A 25,050-nucleotide genomic window follows, 5' to 3' on the forward strand; every position below is an offset into this window, starting at 1 on the left:
CCATTGATCTTCATTGGGGACTAATTAATTGACTAGGACCAGCCTAGCTGGGCCCAGAGCCTGTTGCTGGTCTTCACATTTGTATATGTATTTGTATATTTTCCCTGTAGAAACCGATTTCAGAACAGAGTATTAAAGTTTGACATTTTTAATAATTTATTTATTAATTACTGGGGAAGAAGTGTTTTTTACATTTTTTCAAAAACAAAAGTACTAAAAGCAAGGAAGCTCTAATTTCAAAGGGGTGGGGGGCTGGAACCCCACTTGTCCCCCCCCCATATGGGTTCCGTTGATTGAAGACAAATTCATTAATCGTAATTCAAAGTAGTCCCATAGTATATAAATGTGTATAGCGTATGTATGTGTAATTGTGAGAGATACTAGTGTTTTTTTTTTTTTCAAATCCTTGATAACTCGATATCTCACATTTTTCCCCTGTCCCGTGAGATCCAAGATATGGAGGTTGTACTGTATATAAATACACAGGGTGTCTCAGTTGAACATTTCAGAACTCTTACGAGGGGTAGGATGCATCCTGGTGACTCAATCATATAGCAAAGCAAGGTCGGAAATGCTTTCCCAAAACTGTGACATACATAGAAGCACCATAAAGAAAAGAAACCGTAAGGAAAAAATCTTTGTATTACATGTAAGTAAGCAAAAGGTACATATGTCAAAGTAAGTGTTCCACGTTTTCCCACTGACTTCAATACGCACCTTACATCTTCGACATATGCAACTATGAACAGTCTGGAATATTCTCGGCATGTCTCAATTTTAGGAGTCAAGGAATCATTTCTTACACTGCATTGCTATATGATTTCCAGTCGTCAGAATGCATCCTAACCCTCTTAGGAGTTCTGAAGCACTTAACAGAAACACCTTGTGTGTATGTGTGTGTATATATATATATATATATATATATATATATTAGTAGATTTGTATTTTCCAATTATTTGTAACATATTTTTTGAACAACTGAAATGATGTGAGCTTTAAAAACAATTTTTAACTTATAATTCATAAATTAAATAAAATTTTGAAATGTTTGCAGTGTATTTTTTTTAAGATATTGGAGTAGAATCTTTATGAACTGTTTTGAATTTTTAAGAATTCTTTACATTTCTGCTGTAATTACCAAACTTTTACATGATAATTATGCTGTTGTTTTCTCCCATAGGCTATCATAATGTTGTTATGATTCCACCTGGGGCTAGTAATATTCAAATTAATCAACACAGTTCTGATGATAATGTTGATGATAATTACATTGGTATGATTTTTACAGCAAAACACTTTTAATATTTTTGATTTGTATGGAGTAATGCTACTAATATTCATACATATCTTAAATAATTTATAGCAAACAGTAAATAATTTCTGGTATTTTATTTTTATGATATTTTAGTTATTTAGATTAGTTAGATTTATTTAAAATGTTATTTTGCCAGTGTAAAAAAGTTGAAATCTTTTTGGCTTGATTTTTTTTCAAGAAGTTAAAACAACATCAATATTTGTTTTCCTTATTTGAATTCAATTTCTTAATGGTACTTTACCTTTAAAAATATTTAATAAAAATATTACTTATAAATGGTATTATTAATTTGAACTATGAAGTATATAAATTTATCAAACATTTTAAAGTTTATAGTTTTATTATTTCAATAAAAGCTTTTTTTCCTCCTGCCAAAATTCTACTGTATCATTTTGAATATTTGTTGGATATTTTATTATGAGTCAAATTGTATAATTTTATGAAAAAAAAGGTAAGTTCATTTTATTATTCATTCTGAAAAGTCTAGTTAGTTGTGCTGTAAGGTCAGGTATAATTTCAAGGTAAGCTTTATGTTTAAAAGTTGTATTTCTTAAATATTATATTACTGTGTAGTATTTCAAAAAGTAACATTTTTGAAATTTAAATTCTGTATTGTAATTTACGTCTTACATATTTAATTATTTTTGTTCTTACGTGGAATATTTTCTAAACATGTGCACTTGGATTTTTTCTAAATCCAAGTGGTTAATTTTTAATGTTGTAAAACTTAAAAATTGCTTATTACTATGTTTTAGCACTGAAAGATCCTGCTGAGAAGTATATTTTGAATGGAGACTTCATGATTAGCATGTTTCCAAAAAGATTACTTTACCATGGGATAACTATAGACTATTCAGGAAGTGATGCAGTAATAGAATATGTTAACAGCTCTAAACCCCTTCCAAAAGATTTATTTGTACAGGTAACAAATATGTTAAGTTTTTAACAAATTTTTATTTATCATGCAGTTTTTTCTAAATTATTTGTTTAGTACCCTAAAATGATTTCAGAACATTGTATTGTGAAATATTGGACACTTTGAGATTATCTTAACAGTCAGGACCGTTAATAGCAAAGTCGATGAGACTAAATAAAAATTTCATTACAAACAGTTAAATAATACACAGTAAAAGAGGAGGGATATTGAAGCTATTATGTTATAGACCTAAATTTGCTGTAAATGGGCTTATCTACATCCCAATGGTGATTTTAAAAAATATTTTGTAAATATTTTAAACTAATTTTGTTATCTTGAATCCAACCTGGATAAACTGTTTTAACATTTGGGTACATTAGAAACATTTAGAGACTCATTTGTATCACCCTTAAAAAGTTGGAAAATTTTCTCGCTTGTATTGTTTATCCATGTCCTCTTAAAATATAACTGTTGTTCAGAAAAAATGCAAAGTATTTATTTCTTATTTATATGTTAAAAATATTTTGAAATCCTTTTCTCAGTGTAAAAGGATGTTAACATAGTAGCTATTGGATGAGAAAGAGAAAATGTATACTTATGCTTAACATGGCATTGAAATGAAAATTGAAAATTCTTAAAAGTAATTAGCACAAAAATCGATCAGCCAAACTACTAAAACTGAAAAGAAGGCTGAAATAGAGGCAGAAGCATACAGGGGTAATTTTGCATCTCATATGAGAATAGAATTTTACATTCTTCTTAATACTTACTAAGCTTTGTTATGAGGAAAATAAATAAACTTTCTCTTTATTAAAATCGTTAAAGTTTCCGGGCAAATTTCCATGTTGCTTATGAATGTAAAAATTAGATGCTGAATCGCTGGTTTATTTATCAAAATGCAATTCTAAGATTATTTTACTAAACTAAATTCTTTTATACTATGTTTTTATCCTGCAGATACCTTCCTTTTGAAAATAGAAACATATTTCCATCCATTATGGAAGTGGGGCTTTCATACTTTTTTTTGTTTACTATGCTCTGTTAAGAGTCAAACAAATAGATTTCTTTTAAAATCTTTATTAAAATCATAAAATTGAAAAGTCTTAAACAAAATTCTGTGCTTTCAAGATCGTAAAATATCAAAGAATTTGTTGCTAAAACTGCTAGCTGAATTTTATTATTTATTTTCCTATTATTTCAATGTGAATATAAAGTCTCCAGTTAATGTGTCACCACTTCCGTATTAATAAAAATGTGAAATCTTTAACTCAATTCAGTTAAATTCTTTTCCATACATTTAGTAGCAAGTGCAATTTTCATTACGTTCAAAATATTTGCAAGGAACAAACTAAAAATCTTTTCTGTACCTTTTGATTTTGCTTTTTGGAGATAATTATTACAATACTAGCTTATAAGTAACTTTTCTAATCATTTACAATTTAATTATATACCAGGTGCGGCAGGGAAACTTGTTGATTTGTGTTGGATGCTAATTAGCGAGGCGTGGTCAGAAAGGAAGGGGAAGAATCTCATTTTAAAGAGGGGGTCCTGAACTTTTGTTACCTCATAAGCCAGTTGTCATCATGGGTTGGACAAAAGTACAATGTGCGTTCGCCCTCTCAAGGCTTACTTTTCCAATAATCATTCGGTGGTCGCTATCCAACGTGCTTTCCGAACTAGGTTCAAGCTGGAGACACCCTGCAACTTTTTTTCTTTTAATTTCTCAAATCGATTGTTTGCAACGACAAACCCCGGACCCTGCAACACCTGAAGGACAACATCCGGCTAGCCATTGCCAACATTCCTGTGGATATGCTCAAAAGAGTGGAACAAAACTTCAAATCTAGGGTAGGTCAGTGCATCATTAATGGGGCTGCCATTTGCCCGATGTAATTTTTAAATCTAGTTAAAATAAAAATTCAGACTGTATACAATATCTTATTAAAAGAAATTTGATGTATGAAGTACTTTTTCTTATATTGACTTTTCAAATCACAGCAAGTTTCCCTGCCGCACCCTGTATATACACAATGTTTTCAGTTATGTAACAATTTGAATGTAAGAAATATGTCTTGTATGTTTATCAAAAGCAATTAATGCGTGTATGTATAAAACTATGTACATAAAAATATTAGAAATCTTAATTTCAAAAATGAAAACACAATCAATCATCCCTAGTCACAACTAGAAAGGTGAATTTCGGGTTAAGTCTTCAGAGTACCTGTTTTTTTTTTTTTTTTTTTTTGAGCAATCACGATTGCTTATTGTCCTTACTTGACCGTTCTTGGCATCTGGTTCCTTTTTCAGCTTGGACCCGTACACCGCCCGCCGTCCTCCAGGCGCGGCTGTCCTCCGGTCCTGAGCTATCCGCTTCTCCTGATCAGAGGCGTCCATGTCCTACACACACGCAGGCTTCCACACACACACACGACTTCACACGCCTACGTGCATACACACAGGTCTACGTACACACACACACACAACTATGCACATGTAACCGCCCAGGAGGAGAGGCTGGCTTGGGAGGACAGGAGCAGTTACTAGAAACAATAACTCCAATGAGTAGGGTCCTGTCGCAGTTTGTGATTGCGAAAAACATAATTTGAATTCAAAATTTCAAAATTCAAATTTTTTTTTTTTTAAACTAAGTTTTCAATCCTAGTATGTTTACATGTCAAGTGGGAACTGTACTAAAAAGTCACTCCACATTGGAGGAGATTTTTGACTGCTGTAGTGAATGAAGTAAGAGGTAAAGAGAGGGAGGTTCTAGAATAAATAGCTTTGCATTCTTTCTAAATTACAATCACTCTTAGTGAATTACTCTAAATTAAAAATACTCTTAAATGAAATGATGCATAATTTGAAGCATTAAAATGATAATAACTGATAAGAATGATTCAAAACATTTAAATAATTTTATGAAAACTATTAATATGTAATGATAAAAAAAATTTTCATCTAATTTTATGTAACTTATCAATTTTCAAATTTATAAGAATTTTTTTTAGTGCACAAAAAACAATACACACTCAGACTTCTGTTATTTATTTAAATTGGGCTTTTTTAGCTGTGCATTATTATCGAAGATTGTCTTTATGTCAATGTATACTTTGGAATTTACTGTGATGTTTACTTTATAGGTGTTAGTTGTGGGAAAACTTAATCCTCCTAATATCAGTTTTAGTTATACTGTGCCAATAACACAAAGTAAACTGTATGTCTGGAAACTTGCAACTCAATTCTCTGAATGTACACGTATGTGTGATGGTAAGTGTAGTTGTTCTTATGAATACATTTTCATTTGATATTTTAGGGAATAAAATTATATTTTGCCGTTAGAGAAAAACATCAAAATAATCAAGTATGTAAATAAGAAATAAAAATGAAATAAGTAGTGTCAATTTCAAAAATATAGTTTTGTTGTAGCATAAATAAACCTATTTGTGAACAGGGCAGAAAGAAAATATTGTGTGATTTTTTTTAATTAAAAAAAATATCTGATTTTTAAAAATTTAAATCAAGTTTTTTAAATTTTATTCAGTCAAAAAATTAGTAGCTTAGTCCTACAGGAGTATTGGTAGCTTTGTCCAGCAGAGACACCCTTTGTTTCCAAATCTGACTCCTTACTAGATACTTCCCCAGCATCCTCTGGAATAGTCACACTATCTGCAACTAGCCCATAGCAGCTAATTCCAACACCCTTTCATTAGTTTCCACTTTACTGCCCCTTAGTATAAAATAGGCTATTTTTCATAGGGATTAGAAAGTTTAAATTGATTATTTCTCAAGTCTCAAGATTTGGGTTTTATAGCTTGTGCCTGAATGCCAACAATATGACATAAGTCACATCCAACCTGTGCTATAAGCAAAGCTTTTGATGACGTTATAAGCTGTGAGCCAACCAACCGGATCTAAACTAACTGTAAGGTTATGAATGTTCTAGGATTTGTTGTTATGTCGTGTGTTTGTAAATCATCTAATAAATGTTAAGAGCTATCTATAGTAATACTTCCTCGCCTCTAACATGCACGCGAATAATACACAACCCACCTACTTACCACTTTAAACGTCTTTCATGCAGCAAATGACACAAATAGCTACTCAATTTGTCCCGCTAGTAAACATAAAGGCAACATCTTCCATCTCAAGACAGTCTGTATTTATAAAATACTGAGACTGAAAGTGGAATAGCAAGAAAATTTAACTGTATTCTTCCTGTTTTTTCTTAAATAAGTAACTGAAATATAAAATTGACTTATTAAAATGCATTTTAATCATTATTCAATTCCAAAACCACTTATTAACATTGAAGCTAGACCTTCTCTTCCTTCTCCTCTCACACTTAAATCTTCAAAAATTTATATTTTAGAGCTTCAATTTCAAAATGGGGGGGGGGGGGGCAGAGTCCCTGTAAACCCATCTCTTCCTTGATGTTTTTAGGGATTGCATACAATCTTGTTTTAGGGGCTTCAATTTTGTTATTTCAACACATTTCCCAAAGCACTCCGTCCTGTAGCATCATCATAGACCATCTAAAATTGCACTTTTATAAATTTGATTTCGAAAAATTGCCAGGAGAGAGTCCTTGAACCCTATCCCTTTCCTTAACGTTACCATGGATGAGCTACAATCCTGTTATTGAAACTTCAGTTTCGAGAAATTTCCCGAACCCCACCCGTACATTATTAAAAATTGTCTTTTATTTTTAGAAATATGATTTCAAAAAATTTCCAAGAGCCCCCCCCCCCCCCCCCCCCCCCCCCCCCCCCCGCCTCGAATTCGGCTTGAACACTAGGTTTAAAACAAAATTCATATTAAGTATACTATGTCACAAAGTAAGCCCAAACCCCATTTTTGGCGCAGTTAAATCAACAACACTATGTTTTTTTTCTAGAAGTAAGGTAGGGCTCAAAATAACCATTCAATCTTAGACCCATTGCCTAATTTACAGTCATACTGGTAAAAAAAAACTAAAAATAGAAAAAACTGAGAAATTCAAGCAATTATTGATAAAAATTAGAATAAGAAAATATTAAATGAAAAGAAAATGAAAATACTGAATCCTAAGATATCAGTGAAGCAATAAATAAAATACATTGAGTACTCTATCCAACAAAGCACAAGTACTCAGACAAAAACCTAACAACCACCATATGTCACTAATCTTAGCTGAAAAAATAAAAATCACTCTAAGAAATCAAGTAAAATAAAACTGAGTCTCCTGAACTCAAAAATACTAAATAACATAGTAAAATACGGTAAAAATACTAAAACATACCCTGAAATTATCTAAAATTTACATAAAAAGAACTTACAGCAGAAACTATCTCAAGCAATGCTATCTGAACTAAAACAACATTAAAAAGTATTTTATGCTCTTTATTAATTAATTTTTAATTGTTTACATTTATTTAATAAACAGTTTGTTGTCACTCATTTCATTCTTTATCATTTTATTTCAATGATCTAACTTGTACTGACTAGATTTTAGGTCTTGTATTCTTTAAACTGGATAGTAATTTTAGTAGCCTTTTTCTGATTTATAATTATAGAATTGAATGCACTGAACATACAGAATTTAATATTCGGCTCGCTCATATAATTAAAATATGTTTTAGGTATAAGTTTCTTGAAACCAATATGTGTTCGCTTGTCTGATCAGCACCCTGTGAATGATAACCATTGTGCAAATCTAGATAAACCAAATTTACAAAAAGTTCGCAAATGCAACTATCATTGTGAATTAAGGTAAGTACTTTTCAACTTATTGCATGATATGACAATCTTTATTTATTTGTTATACATGGGTTTGATTAAAAAGCAATAAATTTTGCAATCTCTAAATCTTTCAGCATTTAACTTCAGTCTTTTAACATGTTATCATTCAGCATTTATAATCATTTATCTTTCTGCATTTGAGAATTAAAACTTAAAAACAAAAAGTATATTTGATAATTTTACATTCCAATTTGGAAAATCACAAATGAATATTCATTAAACACAATCGCAGAAGAAATTAAACTATGCATTGTGGCAAACAAGCAAGAGATGGCACATCAACAACTTTTACTTGCCACTGCCAGATTTGGTACTTAAAAACACTTATTAAGAGTGGAGCTGTACTATACCAATCCCATTTCATATCAGCACACACATTTTTCAGGATTTCTGGAGTTGGGGATCTTTAGTGAAACTTTTGGTCAGTATTTTATTTATGGTAATTTTGTAGCATTGTTCTTCTAATACTCACATTTGCAATGCACTAGAATGAAGCCTTTACCAATGTTTCCTGAAAGGAAGTTATGGCTCTTAAATGAATAGATGACTCTTCTACTATGATTACTTTGTATGATTAGACACTACCTTACAAGATATCTCTAATTAAAGTAGGTTGTTTCTAATACCTCATGATTTATTTGAAATTGTGGCAAGACTTCAAAATTTTGGGGGATGATGGTTTTAGTTTTGTCAGCCCAATAGCATTTTTGCCATTGCCTTTACGGGTAAAGTTCCATCATTGAGAATTTGAAGTGGAAGAATGTCCCATGACTCTTGACTAAGAGAAACTAAGTCTTATCAAGCCTCAAAAATATGTGTCATAATAACCAGCTTATTTTCTCTTCAAAGCAACCTCTGCAGCACAGGGTATCAAGCTCAGACGGTATCTACAGGGCTGTTGAGGTAAATCCGGAAAATGGGACACAAGTATTAAAACTCTTATAACGCAAGCAAAAAGGATTTATTTTGTACACAACTTTGCAATATTATAGAAAATATGTTATAAAAAGAAATTATTCTATATAGCCGCCGTTAGCTGCCACCACTCGCTCAAGACGTGACCAGAACCGACCGCATGCATGTTTCACCTCCTTCCTGTCCACGTTGGGCACCACCTCAGTAATGTTGGCTCTCAGCGCGTCCTTGGTATTATAAAATTTTGCGTTAACCTTTTCCTCAACTACGCCCCAAAAGTAGTAATCGAGAGGATTGCAGTCCGGGCTGGAGAGTGGCCACAAGTCGGGTGTCCAGTGGTAGGGCATATTACTGTGAAGCCACACTTGGGTTTTTCTCAACTTGTGGGCTGGCGCTGAGTCCTGCTGGAAGACATAATCTCTTCCGGCGGCCACCATGTCCATCCAGGGCTTGACTACCGTTTCCAATACGTGAATGTATCCATCGGCGTTGATTCTAAGACCTTCTTCAAAGAAATGAGGTGGCATAACATCCCCTTCGCTGCTGATAACCCCAAGGACTATGACCGCTGCTGGAAATTTGGTGTGCATGACGGTGGGCACTTCTGAAGCATCTTGACATATCCACCTGTCATTTTGCCGGTTAACTTTTCTGTCCTGGTTAAAATTCTTTTCCTCCGAAAAGAACCTTAGGTAGCCAGCACTGTCGTGTTTGATATCATTCAACAATGCCTGACTTTTCAGTTTTTGGTCAGCTTTATTTCTTTCCGTCAACAATTGCCGGTTCCGTAAAACAAAGGATTTGTATCCAAGGTCTTTGTGCACCGCCAAACTGATTGTTGATCGTGCTACCCCCATGTCCTTCGCCAACTTAGCCATGCTACGTTCAGGATCCTCGTCGATCTTCCCTTCCAACGTGTCAACAAAATCGGACGTTCTTTTCCTATCCGATCGTTTGCTGTGGCATGCCCGCTCAGAGGATACTCCATCCGGTATGTCTGGTTCTCGAAACTTTTTCGAAATTTCGTAAACTTGAGTTTTTTTGTACCTAAACCACTCAATAATCTCCTTTGGTGATTTACCGGCACGAAGGGACTCGAGGATCGCTGCTCTTCTGTCTTGTTCCTGGCTCATGTTGTTGCTTGTTGTAACGTATCCATATGCGCGCGCCTCGTGACGATATGAACTACACATTAGATAACCTATTCGCAAATATGCACTCAACAACCGCTAGAGGGCAGTTAATAAACAAATTCCGGATTTACCTCAACGACCCTGTATTTTCAGCTACATTCAGTATTGCTACACCTAATTTTTTAGCCAAAAATTAGGTCTTTACTTACTAATATATTCCTGTAATGAAGATCTTTATTGTACATCATATTAAAATTGACAGTTAGGAAAAAAATAGTTTCAACTATTGACTCAATAGTTTAAAAAGAAACAATAAAATACCCTTTTCCCCGACTATGGCAAAGCCCAAAAAAAGGGCTGTGATTCTAGCAGTTTATGTATGTTTGTATTTACCTATGTCCCACCATAGCGCCTAAATCATTAATCCAATTTTGATGAATAAGTTTTCAATTGATTCCTTTTTATGTATTCATAGTATGTAAAAAAAAATTTCGTTGCAAGATTTTGATTTTATGTACATTTCATCTATTTTTCTCTCAACTATTGCAAACAAATCCACATCATGGTTATCTTCAAGTTCAGTTGTAAAAAAAAAAGTTTATAGCATTCACAGCTGCTTTTGATACAAAAAATTGAAGATACTGAAGGACTTTCTTTTGTTCATCAGTATCAGAAAATAGTCCACAATGGATTTGTTCTTTTTATCTATGAATATTTTTCTTACTTTTTTCACTAGATGTAATAATGTTATCAACTCTATGTTTGAAATATCCAATTTTGCTCAGCTTGTCTAACCTGTTAGAGATTGGAAAGTTATCATTGTCACCGCCCTCATCTTCATCCTGTTGTGTTTTCAAACGTCCATCAGGACGCAAAACTTTTTTCAAAATTTAGACAGCTATCATCCTTTTTTTTTATTTCTTGGCTAAAGCTATAGCATCAAGAAGGTAAATGTCACAATCTGTTTTTATCATTCAAAGATGTGCAAGATCAGTCGTTTCCGATAATGATATTTCAGGGCAAGGAATACTTCCTGGTCCATCAATTTTACTACTGAAATTGTGTTTAAGGGAAAGACTACTTTACTCCACTCCAAGTTTCTTGGTCCATTGTGGGCAATTAAATTGTCTTTCAGCTAGACACTTTTATTCATCCCTTGGGCCAGTTCCTTATCATATTCTCAAAGCTATTTCTGCAGCAATTCAGAAGTCATCCAAGCCTTTTTGTTGTGTAAACAACGTGGAGTTTTTCTTGTAGCATCTTGGTTTTTGAGACTTGTCGATAAATCCACACTCATTTTTCAGAAGCATTTATATTAGCACTGTCAAGAATGATGTTCCTTGTAAGTGAGAGTATTTTACCGACACATTTTTTCTCCTTTCGACCTTAAAGTTATATTTGGAGTTTTCGTGGGAAACAAACATGCTTTGTCAAAGTTGAGCATATCCTTCTCATCAAATAATTGTGAATAATGCCCAACTAGATATTCTCCAACCAGTAACTGACATTGAAAGAAGAAAACACTAGCAGTTTCACTGACAATTTTGCTGCTACTTAAATCTGTCCAGCCATCCATTAGAACAGGTAAAACTTTTTTCTTTAATAAATTCTGTATATTCACTCGGTTTGCTTGGATATGCCTCTAGTTATAGACAAATTTCTGTTCCTCTGCTGAATAAAAAACTTCAACAAACATTTTCCTATAGTTCCTATTTCTTTGTTTTGAAACTTAATTACTTTTGTATTTTTTTGGTATGGAACAATAATAGAATTATAATTACTTTAGATCAGCGGTTCCCAACCTTTTTCTCTTTGCGAACCCCTTGGAACAGGCAAAAAAGTTCGCGAACCCCCTGATGTTGAAATTAGTAACATGTAAGAAACAATAAAAAAAAACAGCATGTTTGCTTTCCATGTTTTGCAGCATTTGATTGCAATAAACAAAAATATAATTGTAAAATATCATTAAGTGCAAACATTAATAAGAAGTTAAAACTACATCTACAAGAAAAATTATAAACAAGAAGTTTTATAAACCAACTATTTTTTTTAGCATACTTTAAATTGGGGAAAAAATCCTTAATGCGATATTTGTGGCTGTTTGACGGAACAAAGAAACTGAAAGTTTGGTTCAATGTCTGAGAGTTTGAGTCTTAAATCAGGCTCTGCATTCAATCTGCTTCGGTATTTATCTTTGAGATAAGTATAGGAGGAAAATCCTTTCTCGCACAGATATGTTGTACAAAATGGTAATAAAATTCGAATTGCTTTTTTGGACAAAACGGTATAGTCATTTCTTACACTGAGCCAGAAATCAATTAACGAGAGCTCCTTAAAGGTAGTTTTCAATGAATTATCACAGGATAACTCGATGAGCATTTCCTTTTCAGGTAATGTCAGGGTGTTCTCTAAGCATGGATTTCCTTCAAAAGGATTGCGTTTGAGAGAGGGACGTTACGCCTATTAGGGAAATACTCGTCAAAAGTTAGTTCAAGATGTTGCAGATGTTCACATACATTTCTTTTAACGCTTTCATCAAGTTTCACTGAGTTTTCTGATAAAAAACTACTAAGAGAAGTGAAACAAGAAAACTCACCCATTTCCAGGCATTGGATCCAGAAATTCAATTTTTTTTACCATAGCTTCAATTTTATCATATACAACGAAAATATTAACAACTGCACCTTGCAAGGATAGATTTAATTCATTTAATTTTGAAAATATGTCAGCTAAATATGCAAGCCTTTGCATCCAAAGAGGATCGAATATGCAAGTGGACAAGTGAAATGGATGATCAACAAAAAATGCTTGGACTTCTGACTTCAATTCAAATAAGCGTGTCAAAATTTTGCCACGGCAAAGCCATCTAACTTCTGTGTGAAGAAGTAAAGTAACATGAAGGCTTCTCAATTCCTCACAAAGCGCGTGAAATAGACGGCAGTTTGTGGCACGTGATTTTATGAAATTTACAATTTTTACCGCATCATTCAAAGTAGCGGATAATTCTGCGGGAATCCGCTTACATGCTAATGCTTGTCTATGAATGCAGCAATGAGTCCATTCAATTTTCTCGTTGATCTTCTTTACTCGCACCACAAAGCCAACAAATTTTCCTGTCATTGATTTTGCACCATCCGTGCACACACCCACACACAAAGACCAATCTATTCCATTTTCTTCAAAGTAACTGTTGACCAGTTCGAAAATTGCTTCTCCAGTTGTGTTGGTTTTCAAAGGTTTTGCAAATAGTACATCTTCTTTAATTGTATCGTTAAAAATATACCTAACATAGACAAGTAATATTGCAGCGTTTGTTACATCAGTCGACTCATCAAGCTGGATCGCAAAATTGTTCTCCTTTATTCTATTCACAAGTTCTTTCTCCACATTGCTTGCCAAATCAGTAATTCTGCGTGATACTGTGTCGTTTGATAGCGGAACCAGGTCAATTTTTTTTGCTGACTTTTCTCCCAGCATACACTTAGCAATATCTTTAGCACAAGGTCCAATTAAATTTTCTGCAATTGTATGTGGCTGTCCAGATCTTGCAATTCTATAACTGACTCGATATGAAGCTTCAAGGGCCATTTTACTATCTTCGTTGGATTCTAACAGGAACGTAGAGACGCTACACTTTTTATTATATTCCAATTTTCTTTTAAAATATTCGATAGGTTTGTCCTTGTGTGTCGGATGCTTTGTTTCGAGGTGTCTTCTCAGAAGTGACGGTTTCAAACTGCTGTTCGCTAGAACTTAGTTGCAGAGAAGACAAAGCGGTCTAGGTTCAGACTCTTCTCCAGTAAAATAAAAGCCCATTTGTAAATAGTCACTGTCATATTTTCGCTTTCTTCCTTTTTTCTCCCCTAGTTCACTTTTCTGTTTAGTCTGGGAAGGCGGCAGTTCATTCCAGCTATCTATTTCAATATCCTGTGTTGATTCGAAAGTTACTGCTGATGTTGAGGGTTGATCGATTGACTGCTTGTCCATTTGTCGCTCAACTAAACTACCAGTTTTCAACCATCGATCCATAACAGCAGAAAGTTATTAAATCATAAAAATTACCAACACGATTATAACTTCACAAACAGAGTAGCAAGTTCACGTAGCAAAACCAATTGCAAACAAAATCACTTATTTTCAAGCATCTCTAAAGTATCTCTTAATACGTCTGTTAACAACTATTTCCCCAGAACTATGAGCATGCTGATGTTATATATTTTTGAAAACGAACAGATGGGTAAAATCCAGTAATAAATTTTAAGTTTGGAGCCTTTTGCTGTCATGTCTGCTATTCGATGACTGAATTCGACGGAAATTCCCGAGTTATATTTCAACCAGATTAGAAATAATACCCCTATGATGCATTGTTTGAGAATTCTTTATTTTTTTCGACATATGTATATTATGTATATTGTTTGATTGACTCCACGCGATGGCGCCTTTTTAAGGTCATCGTGATCCCCGCCACAGCTTAATACAACGTTTCTGCATGGCGCCTCGCAATAAAGAAAGAAGGATATCTCTTTTTGTTGTCTATCGAGAAAAAAAGAGAAAATGTCTTTTTAACCAAGATTATAAAACCGCTGAAAGATTTTTTTTTTTTTTGAGCTTAATACAAGAGTCTGGTGCGTTTTCAAATTAAAAAAAAAATTAGTAACTATGTGTGCAAATTGAATATTTTATAATTTTTTACCAAACTATTAAAAATCCGCCATTGCACCGAAATTTTCGCGAACCCCCTTCCTGCACCTCGCGAACCCCTGGGGGTTCGCGAACCACCGGTTGGGAACCTCTGCTTTAGATACTATCTATAGTAGATTTTAAAAGGGAAACTTCCTTACGAATTGAGGATCGTCTTTGACTGCTTTCTAATTTCTGAAAAGTTTAATTTTTTCTTCTACGAAAGAAACTTTACACTTGCCTACACTAGTAATTGTTCTGAAAAGTTCACAGAAATACCTGAATTGAAATTAAAGAACAAAAAACGTGTAATTGACCACAGGCAGCAGAATGATATGAACCAAACCTAACCAGAAACAACTGAACAGCAACAATATGAAGCCTGAAGAGAAATCCTCCTTTGGGAGAGCAGCTGATTTATTAAAGGAACAAGCAACATGTCATTAATGTGATTTTTACCAGTGTACTTTGACAAAAAGAGGTTACCATTGTAGAACTTAGCGTTTGTGTTGAGAACAATAGATATTGTCTAAAATTTCAAGTGTTTTATAGCTAAGAAAAATGCTATGAAGAGCTAGCAATTTTAGACATTTTTGGATCATTATAGCTGTATTTAGTTATCGTTACGAGTATTAGAAAATGTATTAATGACATTGGGCTTCAGTTTTGGGCTTTTTAAGGGTTTCGCTACAGTTAGGGTATTGTTGTATCTTGACTGTTTTATTTTGAGTATTTATGATTTTTGGTGAAAAACTCTTAATTCTCTTATATGTGTTACATAGGTTTTAAATTCTTTTAAAAAATAATTTTTATTATTTTCAAAAATGCATATCGCTTAAATTCTAGATGGAAAGATGTTAACAAATCTGAATGTTCAGTTCAGTGTGGAAGAGGGATAAGCCATAGAATTGTCAAGTGCATGAAAGAAGACAAAGCAACGGATATAGCCCATGCTGTACCTGAGGAACACTGCAAGCATTTGGGACCTAAGCCTAGTTCACAAGTAAAATGCAGAGGATCTTGTCTTAATTCGACATGGGTGTATTCAGATTGGTCTGAGGTATGAATCAAAATGAAATACATTTTGTTGAATATGTAATACATGAGTGTATTTGAATGTTCAGAAGCTCCATTTCAATAAATGCCATTTTGATGATTCTTTTCAATATTTTTGAATTCTTTAAAAGCTGATTTAACTTGGAATCAAGGAAAAAGTCTCTAATTGTGAATATCAGGAAAAGTGCCGATTTAAATTCCCGATGAATTTCTCAATCACTTCCAATTAAAGACCAAAAAAAATTTATCATTATGTTATAAACTTCATTGCACATGCAATCCATGACAAAATTTTGAGCTTTACTTTAATATATGACAATGGAATTCTTTTAGTTGCTCCAAAAACTTCTCAGCAGAAACAAATTCAAAATGAAGTAACATGTTTCATATATTTGTCTATGAGAATTGACTTTTGTGTTTCAGAAAAAAATAAATTTACGTTGATAAAACAAGCAATTTATACTTGTCCCAAGTTTTCATACCATGTATGGAGCGCAAACTTCCGAGATGGTTATTTCTAGTAAAAAACATTTATTTGGCTCCAAGGGATTGCACAGGATGAAGCCTTTTGTGTGATGTATAATTTCCAATCAAAAGTTTGCACTTCAGTTGTATAGTAATCTTTACTTTTCTATTTCTACCAAATGAAGCGTCATGTCGGTAGCGGAAATTAAAACATAAAATAAATTAATTTCTCATACTATTTTTGCGTAATTGAAAATAAATTTTCTGCAATAAAAATAATAATGCTTTTTAATTTTTGGAATCTTTAATTAGTGATGTTCAGCGATCAAAAATTCGACAATTCATCATGTAAACAATAATAGGGAAGTTTTCAATTTTTCAATTTTATTTTTATATGATAGAGTAACATGTATGAACATCATAGGTGAAAAAATTTTTGCGATACGATAAGTAGTTTTTTTTAAATTAGTTTTTAAAGTGCAAGCGCTTGTGACGTCAAATGGCAAAGGAAGTGACGTCATGCGCTCTTCCGATAGGGAAGAAGCGAAGGTCACGCATTCGACTTCGAAGACGAAACGTAAAAGGCTTATCTCCTCGCATTTAACTCCTCGCGTTTCTGGAACATCAAACCTCTCATCCTCTCGGAAATATTCGAATATCATCATTGATGTTACATGAGGAAGATTATTTAGATTGTGCTTTAAGGAATCCGGTCTCCACAGTGTGTCCAAAAGGATTATTGAGTTTCTAAAAAATAAAAATATCAGCACGCTCAAAATGTCCCTAGCGAAAACAAGGGATCTTCGGCGGAAGGCTGCCCATTCGCACCCTGTGATGTAGGCTCGTGACGTTTCAGAAGAGCGCACTTTTGCGCGTGTATTTTTAAAAATTCATTAAAAATCAACCACGGTGTCTTAAAATTCGGCGATGGTGAATTTTTTAGTTTTGAGGGTCAATTAACAATATCCAATAGCCAAAATATGAACTTTTAATAGGTTGCAACTTCCCTATTATGTCAGTAGCACATATGTAGAAACCATTTGTTACTGAACTGATGCGGGAATTACCAATATTTTTCACAATGCTTTCTTTCTGTAATGAGTTTGTGGACAATCTCATGATTGAAAAGCAGTTTAATTTCTTAAAATATGCTTCTGAGACATTATTTTCTTCCAAAAATTTGAGTTATCTAACAAAATTTTATCTTTGTTTTTTCACTCTCTTTTCTTTTAGGTAAATATTCAGACCTTCGTTCATAACTACCCAAAAGCTATAATTTTGTTTTAAAAAAGTAACTCTGTTAACTTGTGCAAATATACCTACCCCCCTTCCAAACTCTGACCGTCTTGAATTAGTTTTGTTTTTTAAGTTTGTTTTAAGATTTTTTTTTTAAACTATTGACTTATGTATTATTTTTTCCTCAATCTATCGTTAATAATTTCAGTTTCTAGAAATATTTTTGAATTGAAATTTTCAACTTGAGATGTTATGATAGTATGACTTAATGAAAATCAATATAAATTAAAATTTCTGGAAAAATTACATGTATTTACTACATATTTATATTATATTACTCATCTGAATTATACAGGTAATAATGTATCATGCCTATTAAGTATAAAAATTTGTTATATTTATCAGATCTCTAAAATTTGCATCAGATCTGTAACAGTCAAATACATACCCCCCTAAAAAGGGGTTAAATGTTCACTTTGACCTCATTCCCAATTTTAAAAAAAATCTGTAGCAGATGCAGTTAAACCGAAGACCATATAGCTTCGCATAAGACTGGACACTTCCGCAGAGATTAATGCTTTCGCGTTTTCTCCCACTTAAGGAAAGTTAGTTATCATAGGAAATAACTTTACAGGTGAGTTGGCGATTCAATTTTGGGGGAAAAAAGGTTTTATACTGTGAGCAGCAATTATTCGCCAAGTTCTGCTACTGTGCGTCGTATGCCATGATCAGGTCCCTCTCCTTTCCCTTCTGGCAAAGGTTGGTAAATACATGGGTATTTAAGCCTCAGAGAGGGTCATCAGGAAAAAATGAAAGCAAATAAAAAAAATAATAATAATAACACAGAAGAAGTTTGTTGTATCAATAACAAGCTGTTTACGAAGATGCGAAGAGTAAAACTAAGATCTCTTTCATTTATTTTTTGCTGTTTAATTTATTTTTATTTTCCTTTTTTATTGCACATTTATTTTAATTAAATTCATTTACTTTGTATTTATTTATTTTTGAAGCGCGTGCCAAGATGTATTTTAATATTTGTTACTATTGTTTAACTTATAAGTTTTCTTTCTCTAATCACATTTTGTAATTTAATACATGACGACAAGTCATGTATTAATCAGCGTACCGTTAGATAGATTTTCAAAAGAATTCAACCGCAGGAAGAATGTGTAAATTGAGTTTCAAGATTCCGTAAATACACCGATAACATCTGGAATCAATTAGGGTTTGTTATCATTGTTACGGGAACTGAATCCGGTGGTTAGTATCCCCGTCCTTTCTCCCTACTTTTTCTTGGAATTCTTAGTGTTGTAACCCCTACGCCAATTCCAAGAATCTGCAGTTCAACTTGGCGACCATAGCTCTGAATGTCAGTTTTTTAAAGCACCAGTTTTGATTCTCTTTACACTTGTTTTCCTTGCCATACGTAAAAACCGGTCGTTGAGTGTCCAATCTTGACTATTCTATTATCTTTGGTTAAACTACCCTATTAACTTTTATTTCTGAGTACCTTTAAGTATCGAAAATTTCCATGATCAAATTGGCACTTTTCCTGATATTCACCCTTAAACTCCTTCTCTTTCTTATTTATTATTTTCTTGAAAAAAAAAATCCAACAATATTTTTCTTTGTAGTTATGATGTAATTTTTAAAATGAACTATTTTTGTCTTACTCATTGGCTCATTTTATAGTTGATTTCAAAAGTAGTTCCTCCTCCTGCAGAGATTTTTTTCCCCAACTATACAGGGTGAATTTTACTTAATTTATGAAATAAAAAAGGGGCATTAGAAGAGCCTAAGTAGAGCATAGAACTAGCCATTATCATGTCCAATTCGTAACTGTAACCGATTTACTGTAGAAAGAAGAAAAATGAGTCAAAAAAAAAAAAAAAAAACAATCGGAGATTAAGACCAATTTCTGAAAAATCTACACGTAAAATAAGAACATATTTAAAAAGAGCAGACTAAATCCTATAAAATGAATTCTTCTTAATCAAGATAGTACATTTTTTAGCGAGCTACAAGCTTTGATACATACAAAGTACTCGAAATTGAATTGGCTTCAAAATCAGTATACAACGTTTTCGAAAACAATCGTTTGAGCTACTGCCAGTCAAATCTACTAAAAACTGGTCCACAACACTAGCTTTTCAAATGATATTGCAGTTAATTACATTGAAGTTCAAGTTTCGCAAAAATTTAACCTTTTTGTTTGAAAGTTTAAAATTGGCCTTTGTCAAAAAATGGACTAGTAAACATATCATAGCTCCTATAAATACAAAACCCTCTGCAAATTTCTACCTCTCCATCTCTTTTTTGAAAAAAACACAATTTTTATACATAATTAGGATAAGATGAATGTGTTTTCACCTTGTTGTCTGTCAAAATATAGCCGGATGTCTGGGAAACTCGTGCCCCTCTCTTGGATTGCAGGTTTGTTTTTTCGGTTTTTGTTTAATATCGCAAAAATGATTTTATCATGGGTAAAATAATTTATGTTGAATTAAAGAACATAAAATTATCTTTTAAAATGTATTTTTATTGCAGCTGTAAGAGGAGCAGAGATATTTAATTTCAAAGGTCTGTGATAATTATTATAATAAAATATCCTCAACTTGGAAGATATTTTACTCATCTTTTGAAATACACCTTGTCATTTTTTGAAGTCATTTTCACCAGAATTAGTGGAGTTAGAAACTGCTGTCCATCGGCGGTCGCTTTCAGAGCTTGTTGCTGGTGTGTATTACTGAAGCCGCAATTTTTGCCTGTGTAATCATTACAATTTTTCTTTCTCGTAAACAACATACTTCCCTAGAATATAAACCTAATTTTGATTAGAAAAGTTGAAAGTTTGCATGTTATTGAGGGTTTTGATTACAATGTTATGTTTTTCTACCATTTTTTTCACACTTCTTGCATTAAAAGTAGAGATGAAAACAGTCGGAAAAAAAAAACGGAAAATTTCCGAAAAAATGGAAAAAAAGTTTTTTTTTGAAGGAGTAAATTTCCACATCGGAAAAATTAAAAAAAAAAAGAAGAATGTTTTTCAACTTTTCAGGGTTTTAATTGAAATTTTCAGCAAAAAGTGATTCGAAATTTCTCAAGCTTTAATTCGGATATATTTTCCTCTCCCCCCCCCCCCCCCCCCCGTTTTATGTTAAAACACTATAACATTAATGCAAGTTGTTGTATGACAATATTATTTGCATATAGATCAAAGAATGTTTAATAATACTTTTTGCAAAAAAGTTTAAACCAATAACTTTAGTGAAGAATTTATTTTCCTTCTTCATAAAACAAACAAGCATAACTTAATCACAAAACTATGTTTCTGCTGACTGTGCAAACCAAATGTACAGGGTGCGGCAAAAAAAAAAAAAAAAAAAAATGGGCAAGCAATTTTCCATGAAACTTTATTAAAAATAAATAAATTAACAAAACACAAAAAATAATATGAGAAGACCTTTAGCAATCAATAAATTTAATTGGTTTCAAACTGGCAACCTTTTGCAGTAATACAGAGATGCAACTGCTTGTTGAAATTTTCATTCAAGGGCTCTCTGCAAGTCCTTTAATCAATCCTATTCCCTATAAAGCAATTGGTTTAGAGAGTTCAATTTTATGTGTGTTTAGGGTAGACCTTTGAATACAAAATAGGCCATACAGTGTAATAAATGGGATTGAGGTCTAGCGAGTATAGCGTCCACTCAAAAGATGATATCATGTCAAAAACAATGCGCCTTGCACCACTCTTGTCTTTTTGGCCATATGAATCGGTGTGGAGTTAAAGGAAAATGTCCAGTCTACAATGCTGAAGTGCTCTTAGGCCCACAGAAGTACAATAATTTCTAAAATGTCCTTCTTGTTCACTTTTTGATTCATTTTACGGTTCTGGGGGATGTGAGCCGATTGAACAGTAAATCAGTGAAAGGTATCTCTTCCAGCGTGGACTTGTGGCCCGTCTCAAACGTTTCTGGCATCTTTGGAGTCATACAAATGCCTGAACTTTTTGAAACTCGTAAAACTTCTGTTTGAGCTGTTTTTTTCCCTTAGTCCCACTTATCGGTCACAAATTTCCATCTTACGAACGACTTCTCTCGTGGAAATCCAAGGATTTCATTGAACTCGCTTTTGGATGACCTGACGATTAACTGAAATGTTCACTTTTCGTTTTTGCACACATTCCTGACTATCATTTCCAAGTCACTTGAAATGGCATGCCATTTCAAATACTGTTTGTCGAGGGACATCAAGCAAATGAACTGTCGTTCTACTTGGTTACACAACTTCAAATAGCAGGTATTTTGCTTAAAATTGTAAGAAAACCGAAAAACAATACATAAACCAGGTAATATATTGTAAATTATTTTCTAATAAAGTGTGAGACAAAAATAAACTAGGCACTCATTAAAATGAAATTTCCTTTCTTCCATTCAACGATACAATTTTTGTCCGATATTTTTTTTACCGCACCCTGTATACTGCCATGCCAAGCAAAAAAGGGGAATTTGCAGCTGTGCTCAAGCTGATATATTGTATTTTAAAGTGTGGCTCTTCCCTATATTGATTCATATGTCTTTTTTTTTTTTAAAGAATTTTTAAAACAATAGTTCTTGATCAAATGACCCTAAAACATCTTATTTATTAAGTAAAATACGAAACAGAGAACAACTTGGTTAGAATAACTCAGATTAGTTCAAAAGTGCTGGTTTGACTACTTTTACTACTGTGCTTAGAACGGTCGTATGAATAAACTGAAACTGTAGTTTTGGTTCTGCTTAAGAAACACCAATTTAGTTTTGATTTGGTCTGAGACTGGATTGGAAAAAATCAAAACTCAATAGCTTTCATTTTCAGACAGTAAAGTTACATTGTATTATTTTTCTTTTAAAAAAAAATCAATCATGTTTGAAAGTCAAAAATTTCAATTAATACTTCAAGTTTCAAAGGCAATCTAAAATAGAAAATGTAATTGTTACGATTAGACACACATTGCCCAATATTATTGGTTGAATGACGACTTACTTGACTTATTTCTGGTGTTTGATCATGAAAGCTCTCAGTTATAAAACAAAAAGTTTTTTTTTTGTTCTTATTAATCTTACCTTTATGTGCATTTCTGTCAAGCAGATGTGTGGATAGCATATATTTCTTAATGCTTAACCCTGTATATGTTCCAAGAAACACAGAGCTATTAAGAAACACGAATTAGTCATAAAAAAATCTAATTTTCCATTTTTTCCAGTTTTTCCCTTTACCGGTTTTTTTCCACCATTTCAAAATTTCCAGAAATTTTACATCTTTAATTAAAAGAATTATTTTTATCAATAATATCATCAAGAGTTAGGCTCATAAAAAGTATAATTGAATAAAGAATATTCGCACAAATTTTCAGAAGGATTCGTCAAAAACTCTTTGAGCTAGAATGCACACCAGTTGAAAAAGTTGTTTGGAGAAAACGGGTTTGAAAAAAAATGCTGTGAACATTTTCAAATCTCCACAGTCGCTTTAAGTTCTCATAGCTTCGAAACTAACCGTAATTTTTTACTCAAATTTTGGCAACATATTCTTGAATAGTTAGTAACATTTTATGACATTATAAAAAAGTGGATTTTTCAGTTGGTCTAAACTGGTTTCCCCCCCACCCTTAATTCATCATAAATTGTTTTACCCACAAATAAATAGTTTTTACGACATGAAACGAAAACTGAAAAAAGAGTTATTACACAAAAAAATTGAACAATTGTTTATAAGTGAAAAATTGCCTAAAAATAGATAACTTGTGCAATTCAGATGACAGTTCAAAATCAAAGTCTGACTCTGAAATGTTTGAATGAAATCATAGTTTTCTCTAAAGTGAGCAAAAACTTGTAATATGTTTAATTTATTACTTTCAGGAAGATATATTTTGGTTTAAGATACAATCTTTCTTGCCTTTCTTTATTTAGTGCTTGGTTTTTTTAAATATTATTTTGAGAATTCTTTAAACAAGGTTGTACCTGCAATAGTTTTAAGGACTTTTGAAATAGCATCACGATTCTCCCTTTAATTCTTGCTATCATTAATTCTGGTTTCCACTATCAATTCTCTCCCTTCTCCCATTTAAAAACCAAACTGAACTTCCTTTTGAATTGACCCCTACTGTTCTTATTTTTAACACATTGACAATTATATTATAACTAAAAAAGAGTGGATATTTAAATCAATCATTGGCATGAAAAATGCATGATGTATAGCATTTGTGTTTCCTGGTTTAATATTTTAGGTCTATGAAGTTAGAAATTTGTAAAAAGGGCTCAAAAATGTTTAACTTTTCTTTACATTCAATGTTCTATACATATTGCAATATCATTATACACAAATATGGGTATTTTTTGTAAATAGAGTTCACAGGAAAATAAATACCCAGATAAATACCCATTTTGGGGATTTACCCAGGTAATACACCCTGGATATTTATATCCTCAAAAATTAATACCTGAATATATATTTTACATCACTGTTGTAGGCTAAATTTTTTTTTAATTCTCATTTTTAATATTTTTCAGTGTTCAGTTTCTTGTGGGAAAGGAACCCAACATCGATCAGTGGAATGCCGCAACAGTAATAAAATTAAACAACCGGATAGTCACTGTGATCCATCCTCTAAAATTCTTTCTAGAGAATGTGATCAAGGACCATGTCCAGTATGGGAAGTTGGTGATTGGACTGAGGTATAAATTTTGTGTTGAATTTTTAAACAAAACCATCTGTTCATTGTTTTTAAGATCTGTTCAGTGTTTTTAAGTATAGCAAATATCACATTTTGCTTATTCTAGTTTTTATAGTCTTGTACATTCGCATCATCATTTTTTTTTTTTAACCACAGAGCAATGCTTTGAACTTTCTATACTATTTATCTTTTATTGTAGTTATTATGTGCAATATTTTGTACTACTTTGTTTTGAAATAATCATATTAATATGTCTTGAAAGTAAGAAATGTTGTTAGTCATGCCATTGTATGATGAGCAGCACAACTCATTTTTTCGTTAGTACATCGGGCTGCTGCTTCTTGGAATAGTTTCATTGTTCCTATGATCAGGAAATACCAGGAAAAGTCAAAAAATTAGAAAAATATTCAGGAAAAACAGGAAAATACACAAACTACTTCAGATCAACAAAGGTCCTAATCTACGATGCATTTTGAGGAGAAAATAATCAGATTTGGTTAAAAGTTTTCACCCCATCCTACCTATTCTCCTAACTGAGTCTTACTACATTACTTAATACAGTCTTACTAGTTATGACTTATTTTACTCATTGGTGTTAACTTTTTCTGCCAATTTTGAGCTTGATGATCAGAAAACTATTTCCAGACTTGACCATTTATTGATATGGGAATCCTTTTGAATTAAAGAAAGAGAATTATAATTTGACTTGAGTAATTTTTGACAAAAAAATATGTTTTCCACAAAATTTTAAAATATAAAAATTCAAACATTTTTTTTGTGATGGTGTCCTTTATTATTTTTTTAAAAGGGCTGTTTGATTTTTGATTAGAGTTACTAAAAAGTT

General features: G+C 32.6%; 1 protein-coding gene across 1 annotated transcript in view; it reads left to right on the forward strand.

Moving 5' to 3' along the window:
• The window catches only part of LOC129218315 (A disintegrin and metalloproteinase with thrombospondin motifs 9-like), a 156,245-nt gene that overhangs the window by 32,833 nt on the left and 98,362 nt on the right, over positions 1–25,050 (forward strand). Inside the window, 6 exon segments of the mRNA XM_054852551.1 lie at positions 1,181–1,273; positions 2,071–2,237; positions 5,372–5,498; positions 7,850–7,979; positions 15,584–15,797; positions 24,043–24,207. Coding sequence (XP_054708526.1) covers positions 1,181–1,273; positions 2,071–2,237; positions 5,372–5,498; positions 7,850–7,979; positions 15,584–15,797; positions 24,043–24,207 — 896 coding nt within the window.

The sequence above is a fragment of the Uloborus diversus genome, chromosome 3 (assembly GCF_026930045.1).
Source record: "Uloborus diversus isolate 005 chromosome 3, Udiv.v.3.1, whole genome shotgun sequence".
Lineage (NCBI taxonomy): Eukaryota > Metazoa > Arthropoda > Arachnida > Araneae > Uloboridae > Uloborus > Uloborus diversus.